This window comes from Marmota marmota, unplaced genomic scaffold (assembly GCF_001458135.2).
Source record: "Marmota marmota marmota unplaced genomic scaffold, marMar, whole genome shotgun sequence".
Taxonomy (NCBI): domain Eukaryota; kingdom Metazoa; phylum Chordata; class Mammalia; order Rodentia; family Sciuridae; genus Marmota; species Marmota marmota.
This window is the reverse complement of record NW_026000051.1, coordinates 9365206-9380536: the sequence shown is the minus strand read 5'-3', so window position 1 is coordinate 9380536 and position 15331 is coordinate 9365206. Positions and strand designations below refer to the sequence as shown.

General features: G+C 51.5%; 1 protein-coding gene across 9 annotated transcripts in view; it reads left to right on the top strand.

Annotated features, from left to right (window-relative positions):
* Window positions 1-15331, top strand: part of LOC107152123 (DAB2 interacting protein) — a 187655-nt gene that overhangs the window by 129259 nt on the left and 43065 nt on the right. For 2 of the 9 annotated variants that reach the window (XM_015497640.2, XM_015497639.2), the window contains exon 1: window positions 14456-15040. The exons of 4 other annotated variants lie outside the window; for them this stretch is intronic. In XM_015497640.2, the coding sequence (XP_015353126.1) occupies window positions 14871-15040 (170 nt within the window). In that variant the 5' untranslated portion in view covers window positions 14456-14870. Of the gene's footprint in view, window positions 1-14442; window positions 15041-15331 lie in introns of those variants that run through there. 3 more of the 9 variants (XM_048813147.1, XM_015497641.2, XM_048813146.1) reach the window with 3 other exon arrangements.

Below are 15331 nucleotides of genomic sequence, written 5' to 3'. Positions count from 1 at the left end.
AAGGAAGTGGTGTAGCAATCAGGGAATCCTGGGCACGGTGAAGTATTGCATATTTATTCTTTATCCCACAAACATAAGCAAGTCCCTACTGTGTGCCAGACCTTAGTGTAACTACCCTGGGAGGAAGTTTGGTGTGTTGTGAATATTGCCTATGCCCATGAGACAGAATCCTCTGGCTGAGGCACCTCATATCTGTGGCAGCTACCTTGACAATCTGGAGGGGTTGTGTGTTGCTGAGGAGGGGGCTGTAGGCACTGGACCTCTGGTGGCAGGCCTTTGGGTTTACAAGAGAAGCAGAACTTGAGTTGTGTTTGTGACATTTGAAAATTTCACATCTTTAAATGTTGGCAATTGATTCAAAACTTAAAAAATGTCAAATGCTGTGTGGGCTAAACAAAACAAGAATGTTGACCAAATACAGCCCTATTCCTGAGTTAGAGTTCATTATCCTAAAGGTTGGATAAAGCCCACATGACCAGAGGGGAGTAGGCAAGGCCTTCCTGAGGAGGGAGCCCCCACGCAGAGCTGTGGTGATGGAATCCCAGGGAGCACTTTAAGGACAGCTAGGTGCCTGGAGCACAGGGAAGCGGGGTACATCAGAACCTGTAGGGCCTCTATCTTGCTCACCTGGCTGAGGGCTGGGCTGGTCCAAGTTGGTATTTGGAACTGCTCTGAGAGCCAGTTGTGTCCGCTGCTCCTAGTCAAGTGCTTCTGCCCAACATTGTCATATAAACAAGAGGGTTTGGCCAGGCAATAGCTCAGGAAAGGTGGTAATTAAGAGAAACCCCAGCAACGACCACCCACCTCCACCCCACACCTGTGGCACATACATCCTGATCTTCAGCAAAGGTGTGACCACACAGCTATGGAATGGGGCTCTCCAGCCTGTGTGTCAGAGCATGTATGTGACCTTCTCCTGCCATTGGCATTTGTTCTGCCAGTTGGGCAGTTCCTTCAGGGGCTGTGGGAAAGCCTTCATAGGAACCTCTCAGTCTCCCCCTCCCTGCCTCACCCCTGCAGGGTGGGGGTCCTGCCTTCTTGAGAGCTTTTGCTGGGCTCTGGCTGCTGCTTCCTGTTCAGGCCTGCAGGCATCACTTTGCCCTTTTTCCCTGTTCTCCACCCTGTCTGCCACTCCCTCCTCTATAATCTGTGTTTGAGTTTTCTCCTAAATGATCACCTATACTGTACTGGAGGTTTGTCTAGGAAACTTTCATTGGGTCCCTGCTGTATGCCAGAGCCAGAGAGGTGACTGAAGCCCGGGGCAGCTGGAGAGACCCAGCCAGCCAGCAGGGGGTACAGACTTAGTGGCTGAGAAGGAAAGGGAGGCAGAGAGGGCTGGGGTGGCCTTTGGAGTGACTGCCCTTCTCAGTGTCCCTGACTCAGGCTGGTTTCCCAGGGTGGTAGGTGTTCACTAGCCTGAGTGAGACTGGGCAGAAGTAAAAAAGCACTTGGCATTCAGGAGCTCAGGGATCTCAGGAGGGATAGTAGCCAATACTTCAAATTCCTTGTTGTTGCGCTCTCATTGACTTACCTTCACTTTTAAGTCTTCTTTTAATGTAAAGATAATTAAAATCACAGCATAGAGTACCAAGTTCCAGTCTGTATAAAGCAAAACGTGAAACAACTTCCACACCATGCCGCCATAGCATCTCCCACCACAGCATCTCCCACCACCCGGAACCGCTGTGGACTGTTGGTTGGGACCTTTCTTTGGGCTTCTAAAAAAAAAAACCTATCCATGTGCTTGGACCACATTGCCTAGGCCACCCTCCCTCCTGGGCCTGGAAAGAGGGAGGGAAGGTGCCGAGGTGGGGGATATAGTTGTACACCCACCTTCCCAGCACTCCTGCCCTTCAGCTCTATAGCTGTGTAGGTGTGGGGTGCATGAGGCTCTCCAGGAAGTCAAGTTCGTGCTGGGGGAGGGAAGAGGGAATGGTTTCTACTAGTAGCTTCCTATAAACCTGGAGTTGTCCCAGTCGGCCACAAAGGGAGGGAGGAGCAGGCAGGCCGCCTGTTTTGGTTTCTAGTGCAGACAGGACTGTCTCAGGGAACCTTTGTGATTGGGTTATTTCTGGTTTTGCTCACCTGTACTCAGCCCTGGGGGACAGGAATCAGCTGTGGCCTCTGTCTGCTCTGGAGAAGCTTCCAGCCTGGGTGGGAGAGGTGCCTGCCACCCTGGTGAGACTGGCCTCTGCCTGGGGCTCACTGGGTTCCTTTCTGTGCTCAGAAGGCAAGCTGTGTCAGACTGTGGAGCCTGGCCCTATGGGAGTATTTCGGGGGCTGGGAGGCAGCCTCTGGGAAGAGGGTCATAAGCCAAGGTTCACCAAAGCTTTCCCAGCCCTGGCTTTACCCTATGGGGCTGGCAGCCCCTCCCTCAGCAGGAGGGAAACTGCTTGGGAAAGAACTCAGAAGCCTGTGAGGGTCAGACACTCCATGCTGTTTGTTCCCTGGCCCTGAATGAATTAAGACCCAGCTGGTGGAGGATCAGGCCCTGGATGGCAGAAGGATGACCTGTCTCCTGATAGCTCCATCTGGGTGGAGGGCTGGCCCAGGGCACTGTGACCCTGCCTGGGCACTGATCCTGCCTGTCACTGCTGGAAGTGACCTTGGGCCACATGCTTTGTCATCTGTAAAATGGGTAAAGAACATGGTGTGCTCCCAGGGCTCTTTCCAGGGCCTGCTCACAAGTCTTAGCTTGTGGACTAGGGGAGCTAGGCCCGGGCCAGGGTGATGAGGATATGGATAGCAACAGGGACAATAAGAAGGAAGGTTAATGGAGGTTTGCGTTGTGCCAGGCACTGCTCATGTGCCCCACCTACACTGCCTCATCACCACTATCCTCTCCCACCTGGCTCCTGCACTGGTTTTTTCCTCTTCTACTCTTGGTCCCCTTCCAATCCATTCTCCCAGGGCTCCAACAGTCTTTAAAAATTAAGCCCCCCTCCCGGGGGAGGGTGTTCACCAATTCCAGCTCTATTCCAGTTGCCATCCTGGGGACCCTGTGTGGGCAGCAGTTGCCTCCCTGTGTCCACTTCCCACACTTATTCCTTTCTCCTGCCCCTCCAGTGTTCCATCCTCATCTTTGTCCTTGTAGTTTCCTCTTCCAGGAATATTCTGCCGAAATGTCTCTGGGACTTGCTTGTTCACTTTACTCCTGTGTTAATCCCGACCTCCCTGCCAGACAGCTTCCTTCCTACCTCAAGCCTGGATGGAACACTGAGTTCACTTAATCTTTTTTTTTTTAAATTGTGGTACTGGGGTTGAACCCAGGAGTGTTCTTCCCCTCTATCACTGAGCTAAATCCCCAGCCCCCCACCTTTATTTTGTGGGGGTGGATATTAGGGATTGAGCCCAGAGTCACTTGACCACTGAGCCACATCCCCAGACCCTTCTTATATTTTTTTTAGAGACAGGGTCTTGCTGAGTTGCTTAGGGCCTCACTCAGTTCCTGAGGCTGGCTTTGAACTCACAATCTTCCTGCTTCAGCCTCCATTGCTACTGGGATTCCAGGTGTACATGACCATGCCCAGCATCCCCACCCCTTTCTAGTTTTATTTTGAAACAGGATCTCACCAGATTGCCCAGGCTGGCCTTGAACTTGCAGTCCTCTTGCTATGCTCCACCAGGCTCAGCTAGAGTCCACCTGATCTTATTACACATGCATCTGTGTACTTCTCCCATGCTTGGGGAGCCTCTTTAGAGTAGGACTTGTGTGTTCTGTTCCCTCATGTGTCTTTAGTACCTAGAATAGGGCTGGACACAAGGTTGGTGAATGAATATAGTTCATTACTTCTTACTCCATGAGATGGGCACATTGCTATATACATTTTACAGATGAAGAAACTGATCTCTGAGGTGAATAGACTAGCCCAAAGTCACACAGCTGCAATGGGACAGTAGGATTTAAGCCTGGTTTCTGGGCTACAGGCCTGTCTTAGCCATCAGAAGCTGTTCCCCCTCCCCAGCTGGTCAACCTCCTGGAAGGATAGGAATGTGAGGGGGACAGAGAGGTTTGTGGGGTTTCACCTTGGACAGAGGTGAAGGGTGGGGCCAAGGAGGAAGTGAGAATAGAAACTTTGAGGGTCTAGGTGAACTGGGACAGGTTAGGGACTTCAGGCAGGGTCAGAACTGGAATCTTCTGCAAAATGGTTCCTGAGAGCACCCCTGGGTACCAGCCACTCCCAGAGACCAGCTGTGTCGCCTGCCTCCAGGTTCCTAGAGGTGGCTCTGGTTCCTGGCACCATTTCTCTTTCCCAGAGGAGCTCAGGCCTGGTGCTGCTTCCCAGGGTGGAGGAACACATGGTGAGTGAGCGCGAGTGTGTCCAGCCTTGCTGTTGGCCTTGTGGTCACGTATTCTTAATCAGCCTATTTCTGGGAGCAATGACTTCATCTCCTGTGATTCTCGACCCAGCCATTGTCAAGCATTCATGGAAAGATTGGGCCTGGCACAGTCCATATTCCCTTAATGAGCTGAGTTGGGTGAGCCAGTTGATGGCCTTAGCCTGACCTGGCTCTGGGACTTACTGTCAGGTCTACCCCTCCTCTTCTAGCAGGCACCCTTAGATATGGCCTTATTGACCCTGTGAGTCTGGTGCAGCAAGTGCAGCCAGTGTTTGCTGCATGTCTGCTGTGCACACTCTTCTGGGGGCAGTGGACAGTCACTCAGTCTGTGCCCTCAAGAGCTGTTGCTGGCTGGAGAGACGTGGGTTCATAGACCCCACATTAGAAGGTCTGTGAGTAGACAAAGAAGGAAGAGGGTTTAAGGAAAGTTCCTGTGAGTTTGTGGCTGGGCCATGGAGTGAGGTGAAGAAGCTCGTGGAAGGTTTCTGGGGGAGAGGAGGGATGGCTGGGCAGCGGACAGGTGCTCCTGTGTCACTGGCAGCAGTGGTTGTTGGCCTGGGGAGTGGCACACAGAGTGTAGGGTAGTGGAAGGAGGAGGGAAGGGGCTTGATTCTGAAAGTAGTCATGAAGGGCTTGAAGAGGAGATGGGCTAGGGCAGGTAGTGGTTTAGAAGCAGCTCCTTAGCTATGTGCGAAGCTACTTTGGGAGACTGTCTGCAAGGAGGAGGAGGAAGCTTGTAATTGAGGGCCCAGCCCTGGGTTCTCCTTATCTTTGAGGGGAAGGGCCACTTCTTCCTGACCCCCTCTCTTGTATTGCACTTTTAGGGATGGATGCCAGTGCTAGTTGAGCCCAGACAGTTGCCAGGAGCTCTGTTCTCCATACCTGAAATACTGGTGGTCTTGGGGATAGGAGGTGGTGAAGATTTAGGGTGAACTAAAAATATTTTGCCAGACTGGGTTTGGTGGTACCAGCCTATAATCCCAGCTCCTCAGGAGACTAAGGTAGGAGGATCACAAGTTCAAGGCCAGCCTCGGCAACTTAGACTGTCTCAAAAAAAAAAAAAAAAAAAAAGGAGGATTTGGGAAGCTGTAGGAGGCCAGGGTGGCTCAGTCCCAAGAAGGTACATCCCCTTCTCGAGGTTTATTTAGAATTTTGCCTGGAATTAGAGAGATGGCAGAGATACAGTGCCATGGTGGGGGGCAATCATTACCCCCACCTAGTTCCTGTTGGGGGATTGCCTGGGCCTCAGCTGGAACAGAGCTGCTCACAGGGGTGTTGATTCCTGCATTGAATCCCAGCTGCACTGTGTCCCAGTGTCGGCCTTGGGCAGGTCGCCTACCCAGTCTGACTTTCAGTTTCCATCCCTATAAAATGGCCACAATAAATGCATCCACTGCCTAGCATATTTGTGAGGATGTCTTTTTAAAAGGGGTACTTGATAGAATGCCTGTGCTTAGGGTGTTCTCTGTGGATGGCTGTGGTGAAGGGGTGGGAGCAAGGGTGCTGGTATTTGGAGAAGCAAAGACTGGGTTCTAGTCTCCTCCACTTAACTACCCTGGGTGAGTCACTCATTTCCGAGAGCCTCAAAGTGGGGGCTGAGGCAGGGTGAGAGAAGGAATGAAGGTTCCGAGCCTGTAGGGAGCAGGCGAGGACGTGTGCGTTAGCATTTCTGTTTCCTTTTCCTTCACAGTAAAGAATCCGCTGCCTGCCTGCCTCTTGGGCAGCCCTCCAATAAAGAAATGCTTTGAAAGACCCTTCTCAAGCTAGGGGTGCCTGGGCTCTCCACTTTCTGCACTCCCCCTTGTCCCTGAGCCCTACTGTCTTTTCCTGCATTTTTTCCCCCCTACTCAGCTGTTCAGCATTGTCTATTTTGGTAAGAAAACAGTTGAGTTCAGCAAACGTTTCTTGAGCATTTTCTGCCTGCCTGGGTCTCTGCTGGATGCAAGGATCCAGTGACTGTGAAGGGACTGATCCAGCCATCAACATGGAGGAAGGTTATTGACCCCCTCCCCCTATCCCCAGCCCCTCCACTGGGGATTGAACCTAGGGGCTCTCTATACTGAGTTACATCCCCACCCCTTTTTTATTGTTTGACACAGTGTCTTATAAGTTGCCCAGGCTTGCCTCAAATTTTAATCCTCCTGCCTCAGCCACCTGAGTCACTGGGATAACAGATGATGTGCATCACCAGGCCTGGCTGTTGAATTGTTTTAAAATATTTGAAAACAAAAGCAGAGTCCTGAGGTGTGAGGCCCTGGCTTCTAGGGCCCCTCCCTGCCCATTCCTGATGTGGGACCTTGGGCAGAGTATAGGCCTCCCCGAACCTCAGCTTCTTTCACTCCAAACCCAGGTCAGTCTCTGATGCTTTTCAGTTCGCACAGGCCCTGTGTTCAGGTTTGGATTGATTTCCATTGTGCCCATGTCAGGTTAGACCAGAAGAGCTGACTTTGGAAGACTGTCCCAAGTGTAAATCCAGTTCTGAAGCTTAATAGTTTTGTGACTTTGGAAATGACTTCCTAAAGTCTCTTTGAGACTGGGTTTTCTCAGATATAGCGTGGGCATTGTGATGTGCCTGCCACTGCTGGCCATATTAATGCTGTTAAGATCCTCTTCTCAAATGCAGGGCCTGTTATGTGCCAGGAACATCCCCCCTGCCCCCACTCTTCCCTGCCCACAGAGCTCCTTGAATCAGAGGGGAGCTGCTTGGTGGAGGTTTCCTGCACTAGCTACCTGGAGAGTGGTTGGTGGCAGTAACTGGCAGCCCCAGACCAAAGGAGCTGGCCAAAGGAGCCCAGAACCTCCTCAAACAACTCCAGACAGGGTGGGCAGCCGCTGAAATGATTTAAAATATCTTTGACTCAAATGTGTCCCAGTGTAGAATTCTGTCCTGCTTTATGAAGAAAATGCTTGCTAATGAAATTAATAATGTAAACAAGATTTGGGGAGGCCAGCAGTGAGGGGAAGGGGTTATTTCAACATACTTCAAAGAACAGCCTTCTCTAGCATCTGAGCTGCACTATTTGCATACGTAATGATTATGCTAATTATAGGTGGCCTGTCTGTTAACAAGTTTGCCTGGTTGTGCTACTTTATTGTAATCATCCTCTCAGAATTCTCTGGCATGCTTTTCACTGAAGATAATAACAACAATAATAATAATGCCTTTCAGGTTTTGATCCCTTGCTATGTGCCAGGCATCCCACCAGGCACTTGGCAGTTGTCATTTCATTTAAAAAATCCTCAAAACAGCTCTGTGTCCCAGAGATTCTTATCTCCTGTGTTTCAGAGCATGAAACTCAAGTACAGAGAGGTTAGGTAACCTCTTGTGCTCACACAGCCAAGAGCCCACCAGGAAGTGTCAATTCATAGGCTCTTTCTGCTCTGCACACTGCTTCTCTGGGAACACTTGACACATGTTTTCATCTTTTGTCTCTAAGCTTGCTTCTCATTTGGTCCTCTCAGAGGAGGAAGATAAGACCCTAGGAGGGAGTTAGGGATTTGTCCGGAGGGGAGCCCAAGCTCCCTAATTTCTAGAGCAAAATGGGCTGGGCATATCCCTTCCTTCCTGTAGTTAGGATGGGCGTGGTGGCAGTCCAGCTGTATATTCTCCCCTAAGGTCTTGGAGAAGGCTACCTTGAGGGAGGGAGAGGCGACCTCTCCTACACAGGGATGGGCCTGGCTTCTCCGCTAAAGAATAACATAGGTGGTAAACAGGACGCTAACGTATAGTAAATTAATTTGCATATGCTGTCATTAAATCTGAGGTTGCCCACCTTGTCTTGTGTATAGCCCACAGACAGGTTTCATTTGGTTTGATGAGGTAGAAAGTTTTTGTTGTTTGTTTTAAATTGGTTTCTGACACTTAAACATCCCTAAAGCATTCACTTTAAACATTTGCCTAAAGATGTGAATTTCAGGATTCTCTTGAGAAAACAAATTCAGCAGCCTAGGGGCTGTATTCCTGTAGGCTCTGCAGTTCACCCCAGACTCCTCTCCTCCCTGGAGCACCTTTGAAGCTCAGCTCCTGCCCATGCCCCTGGGCTGTGGTGTTGGGGGGTTGTAGTATCCCATTCTACAGATAAGGAGCCTAGGGCCTAGAGGGGACTGACTGGGCCACTCTGTAAAGCTGCTGGTGAGATCAGGACTTAAACCTCCATCCTCAGCATCCTGTGTGGGTTTCACCCCACCTCACTGCCTTCTAACCACACGGTGAGGTGGGGTGAGACCCACCTCTGGTCACCAAGGAAAGAAAGTAACCTTTCATAGGCCTCATGACTCAAAAATAACTAACAGTGAGCTTGGGTAACAGTTCCTGTTTCCCCCTTTCCCTTTCTACCCCTCCCCAGGCTGGAGGGGACATGGGAAACCTATTCATTTAAACTCAATTATTTTCTTGAAGACAGAACGGAACTGAATTGGGTCAACGGCTATATTTGCTGTGCTCAGCTGTTTCTCCTGTAACACTACCACCCACCGGGTCTTTTGCTGGGCTCTGTGCTTCCAAGCTTACCAATTATAACTCCATATTGGTGGTTACTTTTAGCAAGCCTGACTCAGGAAAAGAGGAGTAGTGAGTGAAACCTGTTACCCTCCCCTGTTCTCCCCACCGGCTCCAGGAGATGGCCTCTGTGTTAGAGTCATTGGGCTCTGGAATCATGTGGTCACTAACTCCAGGACCCAGGCTTCAGATTTCAGGCATTTAATATCCAACACCAATTGAACACCAGTCTCTGAAGGGTAGATACTTCCAGCAGCAATTTCTGCAGACGAGGAAACTAAAGCTCAGAGGTAAGGTGGAGATGCAGACCCTGGAGTCAGACACACCAGAGCCCTACTAGCTGTGTGACTTAGAGCAAAGAACTCAACAGCTCTGGCAGGACCCATGTCACATCTGTCAGTGAGGCATAGCTTGAGACCCCTCACGGGACTGGGCTGCCTTGCTATAAACAGTATGCAGGTTGCCAGTGCCAGCCCAGGGCTAACCCTCTGGCAGCAAGAAGTGTATTGTGTGCTAGGCAAGAGCTTGGTGGAGGATAGACATATGTGGTCGCAGATGAAGGATGTGCAACACCCATCCCTCCATGAGATCTTTCCCAGTTCCCTGAGACCAAACTGGAAGTATTGTTCCCACAGTTGTCATAGGCCTCCTATTGGGCCAGACCCTGCACTGGACATGGAACCAACCGGTCTTCTGGGCCCACAACTGGTGGTATGCAGTGTTTCTTGGCTCTAACGTTGGTGTGCCTTCCTCTCTCCACTAAACTACTCACTTGGTAAGAGCAGAGACCACGCATCTGGTGTGCCTGTTTGGATCCTTGTATCTCTCCCATTCTAACCATGAGGCCTTGGTCTGGATGTTTGCCCTTGGTGGGCCTGTTTTCTCATCTGCAGAGTGGGGGTCATGATCCCCTCTTTTGACACAAGTCATGGCAAAGAAGTCAGTAGTATCCATCTTGGCCACACTGGGCAAGATGCCTGTGTGGAATAGACTCGGGAAACACAGGGAGGAAACCATATCCACAGGCCATCTCTCCACCTTCCTGAAGTAAGACTGTCTAAGGGGTTGGAGATTGGGGAGTCCAGGAAAGGGTTGTAAATACCAACCCCTTATTGCAGAATTGCTATCTGGCTGTATGCAGCAGCAGGGACTGAGTGGTGGCCTATCCACGCCACCCGCCCCCCGCCAATCTCCTCCATCTTCTTGCTGCAGAGGTCTGGGCCTTCCCCCAGGAATGGGCTGCTCTGCCCTCATTGTTCTCTCCGATTGTTCAGTGGTGGGACAACGACATTTTGGGTGTTGTCCAGCACTTGGCTCTGCTACAACCAAGGAAGAGTCCATGTTTCATTGCTTGTTTAAGTAAATTTGTTGTGTATTTTTCAGAGAAGGTGGCACATGGGTGGGAATTAACTCCCCTGAATGGTTTGAAGGAAACATTACATGTTGGGAGCCAACAAGTGTCAGTGTTGCTTGGGGAAAAGGCCTCGGCCTTCTCTGCCGCTGAAGTCATTACCACAAGACACTGGCTGGGGACCTGGCCGATGGCAGGTGCAGCTAGGCTGGTAGTGGGTACAGGTGGTCAGAGGGTGGAGGCTGGCTGGCTTTGCAGTGGGTGGGGGGTCAGAGCAGGTGGAAAGAAGGAAGTCGGGGGCTATAGGCTAATGATGTACCTTAATCACCCACACAGCTCTCAACAAGGGGAGCAGGCAGCTCGAGCTCTGGAATGGTGAGAAGCACTGTCCTCTTGGACCAGAAAAGCAGCCTGGAGTCAGATCATTGGGGTTCCTGGTTCACAGCTCCCCCACCAGTAAATAGCTCTGTGTGACCTTGGGCAGCTTTCCCACCCTGTCTGTGTGTCAGCTGCAGTTTTAGTCAGATGCAGTATGGATAACCAAGCTTATGGCTCTGGGAGGATTAAAGGAGATAATGTATGTAAAATACTTCACACTGGGCCTGGCAGAGCAGGTGCTAGGACATGTTTGTTGTTTGTGATGATAAAGCCAAACACACTTGGATGTGCTCACATAAATTCACAGCTGGGGGTGCAGTGAAACTACTTCCCATTGTTGGCCCTCAGTCTAATACCAAGCTTATTTCCTTCAGTTAAGTGTGGCAGGGGTCACTTCAGAAGCCCTGTTTTTGAATAGCAGACCTTGGGCCGACTCCTTTGCAAGGTCCCTCTCCAGTCTTAACCCTGCTTTGCTCTGCAGCCTCTGGAAAGAAGAGAGTCAATGTCACAAGGAAGGTCTCCCCTTCCTGGGGTGGGAGCTCATCTCCCCCCCAACCCCCCGGGACGTATAAGGATCACCTGGAAGTGTCCTTTGACAATTTGGGGGCTTATTATTTTGTTACCCCTGGAAAGGGAAGCCCATGGTGGGAAGTTCTAGAGTCCCCCAGAGGGCCTTGTCCAATTGATAAGGACATCTTCAGATCTGAAAGAAGCTAAGACTTAGCTTCTCTTGTAGGAGGAGACCGCTGTGCAGGGTATGTGCTTCTCTCGTGCCTCAGGCCCTGAGGAACTATAGATGAGTAGACCCCAAGAAGGACTCTAAAGAGCAGGCAGCAGTACCCAGGCCGGGAGCTTGGGAAGGAAGACGGAGAGACTGGGCACATCCCTGTGCCTGAGGACATTGGGGAAGGGTTCCTCTAGATGGGAGTGGTTGAACTGGGCCTTCAAAGGTGAATGAAAATTAGAAATAGAGGTAGGAGGTGAGCCCAGAGGAAGTAAGGTAGGTAAGGCCATGAGAAAGCACAGCGGGTGCCTGGGGAAGGGTAGGACAGAAAGAAGGCCTGTGGTTGGCTGGCAGTGGAACAAAGGTGGAGTGTGCTGCGGTATGCAGGACTTACTGCTCAGGGAAGCCCACAGGCTCTGGGCCTGTTTGTGGATGGCCAGGGTCATGGCAGGTGCTATACATAGGAGTGACTGGACAGGACAATCTCTGAGATTCCCCCATTGTGGGTAGCCAAGGATGATAACTATGTATCTCATACTAGCTTGTGAGAGGTTGTGCAGACCTCCATCTGGGGCCAGGAGGGAATGGAAGAAGTAACTCACTCAAGGTCAGACAGCTGGTGTGTGTGAAATCGCACTTTGGGATAGCTGTCTTCAGACTGCTGTTTCTTGTTAGCTTGTGACCCCCTCCAGTGACAGCGGTCATGCAGGGCAACAGGTACTGTCATAGGGTCCTGTTCTGTTATAACAAGATATTAGAACTATGTGGGTCAACTTCCTACCTGGAGGAAATGTAGGAAGGCTTCCAGGAGGAAGGAGTGTTTGAATTGGGAAGGGAGATAAGAGGGACAGGCCTAGGTACAAACAGTTGTCTGGAGTGAGGCACATCTACTTTCACATGTAGTTGGGTCACTTGTACAAGTGACTTAGCGTCTCTGGACTTCACTTCATGTGTAAGGTGGCCACAGAGTCTGACATGCCTGTTTGTTGCCATGATCATGGAATCAATTAGAGAAGCCTGACTTGAAGCCTGAACCCTGGAGGAGGCTTGTTACAAAGGTCCTGCTTCCTCCTTTCCTGTGTCTCTATTGCTCTGGAGCCAAGGGGGCTTCTCTAGCCCCTCTCAGTGACTACATCCTCACCTCTCTCCTGATAGGAAATGCTATTAGAACACTGGGTAAGCTGAGACGAAAGCTGGGAGGTCAGCCTTGCCTCAAAAGGCAGGCAACCACTGTGATTGCACCTCTGCCCATGTGGCCAGCAGGTCCTAAGGGGAGCAGGGATGGGGGTGGAGGTGCCCTCTGGGCTTTGGAGAATGGGAAGATGCAGATGTGAACAGATGGGATGGTGTTGGGCCACTTGGGATCAGGATCACTGATGAGCTGGGAGCCTGGGGTCCAGCTGGGGATGGAATAAATCTGGGACCTTCCAGGTTGGGGTTTGCTGCTGGGGCCACACTGTAAGACCTCTTCATCAGCCCCTCCCCAGCTAGGATCCTGCTTCTCTGCACACAGTAGGTGCTTGACATAGTCTGGTGCCTCGTGAGAGCTCAGCAATGGTGAGCTAGGACCTGTGATAGCTCAATGGCTAGAAAAGGCCAGGTGGGGGCCCTCCTCCCACAGCCAGATGTTTCCATCAAAGGCCCAGATTCCGTAAGCTCCTGGCATCATCTGCCATGAGCAGCACTCTAGCAGAAGCCTCCAGTCCCTGGCCTCAGTTAGAGTCGTTGTGTTCCATCCCGCTCCATGGTGGCCGTATGAGAAGGAGGTTTGATCGTGTAGGTGGTAGAGACTCAGTAAATGCAAACCTAGAGCTTTGACTTCTCTAGTGGGATGGGAAAGAGTGACCCTGTGGGAAAATATCTCCTTGGCTGGGTGCGCCCTTCCCAGAGGAATGTGTTGCTGTGAGAGCTGTGCATGGTGGGATTGGGGGTGAATCTCCAGAATGGCCAGTGGGTGGGATGACATTTGGTCCTAGGTGTCTGTCTGCCCCTAGGCATGTAGGCACATTCCTGAGCTTGTGCAGCTCATCAGGTTACCTCCTCCCTCTGTGCCCATAACCATCACCTTCTGCCCTGCTGTCCCAGCCATAAGCTTTCGGCAGAAGAGAAAACAGCCCTGGAAAGGAACTTGAATCTAGGACTGCCATGACCCATTGTGCTGCTTCCAGCTAGGGGACCTTTGTCAGGAGTTCTGGTCCCTTTTTATCCTTCTATCCCCTTTGTCCTTCTGTCCTGGTGACCATGATAAGCCTGTCTGGATCACATTTTGTGTTGCTTTTAAAAACGTTTGAATGGAAATGCCCGGGAGGAAGGGTCTTTGCACTGGTGGGTCTTCTGGCTGAGCTGGTTTGAGCCTGACCCTTCAGGAGTGGGGCTTTGTCTCCTTCATGAACCAGAGTACTTGCTGGAGCTCTGCAGCCGGCTGTTAGGGCTCAGGCTGGCTTGGAGGTAGGGACCCAAGACCACCCCCGCCCCCAACCCCCCATGCCCCGCCCCATTCTTGGCTCAATGTTCTTCCCACTCAGTATGCTCTGGAGGGCAGTGGCTGGTTGCTGGCAGAAAGCAGAAAGCGGTTGCAGCTGGTGGCAGCTGGAGGCTGAATGTCACCCATTGCCTGGCCTGGAAAGGGAAGGGCTGCTGGGGCTGCTAGGGTTGGGGCGGGGCTAGTTGCTTCCGGCCTGGAGAGAGTTGGGGCGTGGCACCGCTCCATGGAAGTCTGGAATGCTCTGTGAGCTGCTGGGCAGGGGCCCAGGGGGACGAGCCTACTACCTTGGCTCACCCCCAAACTTGTTCTAACACAGTTCAGACCAACTAGGAAGATCCTGTTCATTCTTCCCCTACATCTGCCGACTTTGTACGAGGCCTTGGTTCAAAGTGTGCTGGGCCTCGCGGGGGTGAGCCAGTAAGGTTCTCCTGATGGGGAAAAGAGGAGAAACAAACAAAATGACCTCACATCAGTGCTATGTAGAAAATGAAGCAGAATGATAATGGGGGTGAGAGTGGGAGTTGCTCGTTAGTAAGGGGGGTACTCCCAGCACTGGACTTTGATTTTAGACCAGAATGAGAAGAAAGCAGCTTTGCTTCCAGCCAGCTGAGGAAATGGCTTGTACAAAAGACCAAAACGTGACTCCAGGGGGCAGGATCTGACACTGGGTGGAGCCAGCCCTCTGGGGTGGTGCCTGGAAGGGACCTCTGGGCTCAGCTCCCTTAGCTTCCTGGTGGAGCTCTGTGCTAGGCCTGCTCCCTGCTCAAGGTCTTGGAAAGATCTGCCTGTGGCTAGAAGCAATTATTTGCTTTGGAGAGTCCTTCTGTACTTCTTTGACGTGGAGGTTGTGCCTTGTGGTTACCTGTATGGAAGACTGTAATTTTCCACTTGTTCTCTGGAGAACCGGAAATCTGTAGATGTTGTCACCACTGTTTTTTTAAAGTCATTTTTGAAATTTTAGCGTGGAGGACACAGATTTGGCTGTGATTTGTGGTAAGAAGCCTTCCTGGGCTCACTTCTTAGATGAGTGCCCTGGCTACAAGGCCCCATATTCTGGCGGTGAGAGCTACCTGGGCCTGCACAGCCCTCAGGAATGGGCCTCTGTGGTCCCGGACTCCTCAGTGACAACCTTGGCAAGATCCTGAGCTGGGCTGGAGGGACTGTTCTGTGGAGATCCAGCCATCCTCGGAAGTCTGATCTGGCTCCCAGACCTCGCGTGCTCAGACCCAGGTCAGTGGAGAAGTCTACATTACCTCCACCCAGGTCTGTACATGGCTCTCCAGGAAGGAGGGAGGGGGCTCAGGAAATGACCTCCCTGGTGGCAGGTCCCCAGGTCTTTGATGAGGGTGGTTTGGGGCCGAAGGGTGAGGGTCTATTTCTGTTCCTTGGTGGAGGCTTGGCTCTAGGACCCGATGCCAACCTACTGGACTGGTGTGTGCCTTGCTATGGTTAACGCCTGAGGCATGCAGATTTCACCCCACCCTGCAGATCCCCTGGAGCCTGGGGAGGAAGAGAGAAAGTGGGGGTGGGGTTATTAGACTCACTCTTCTGTCC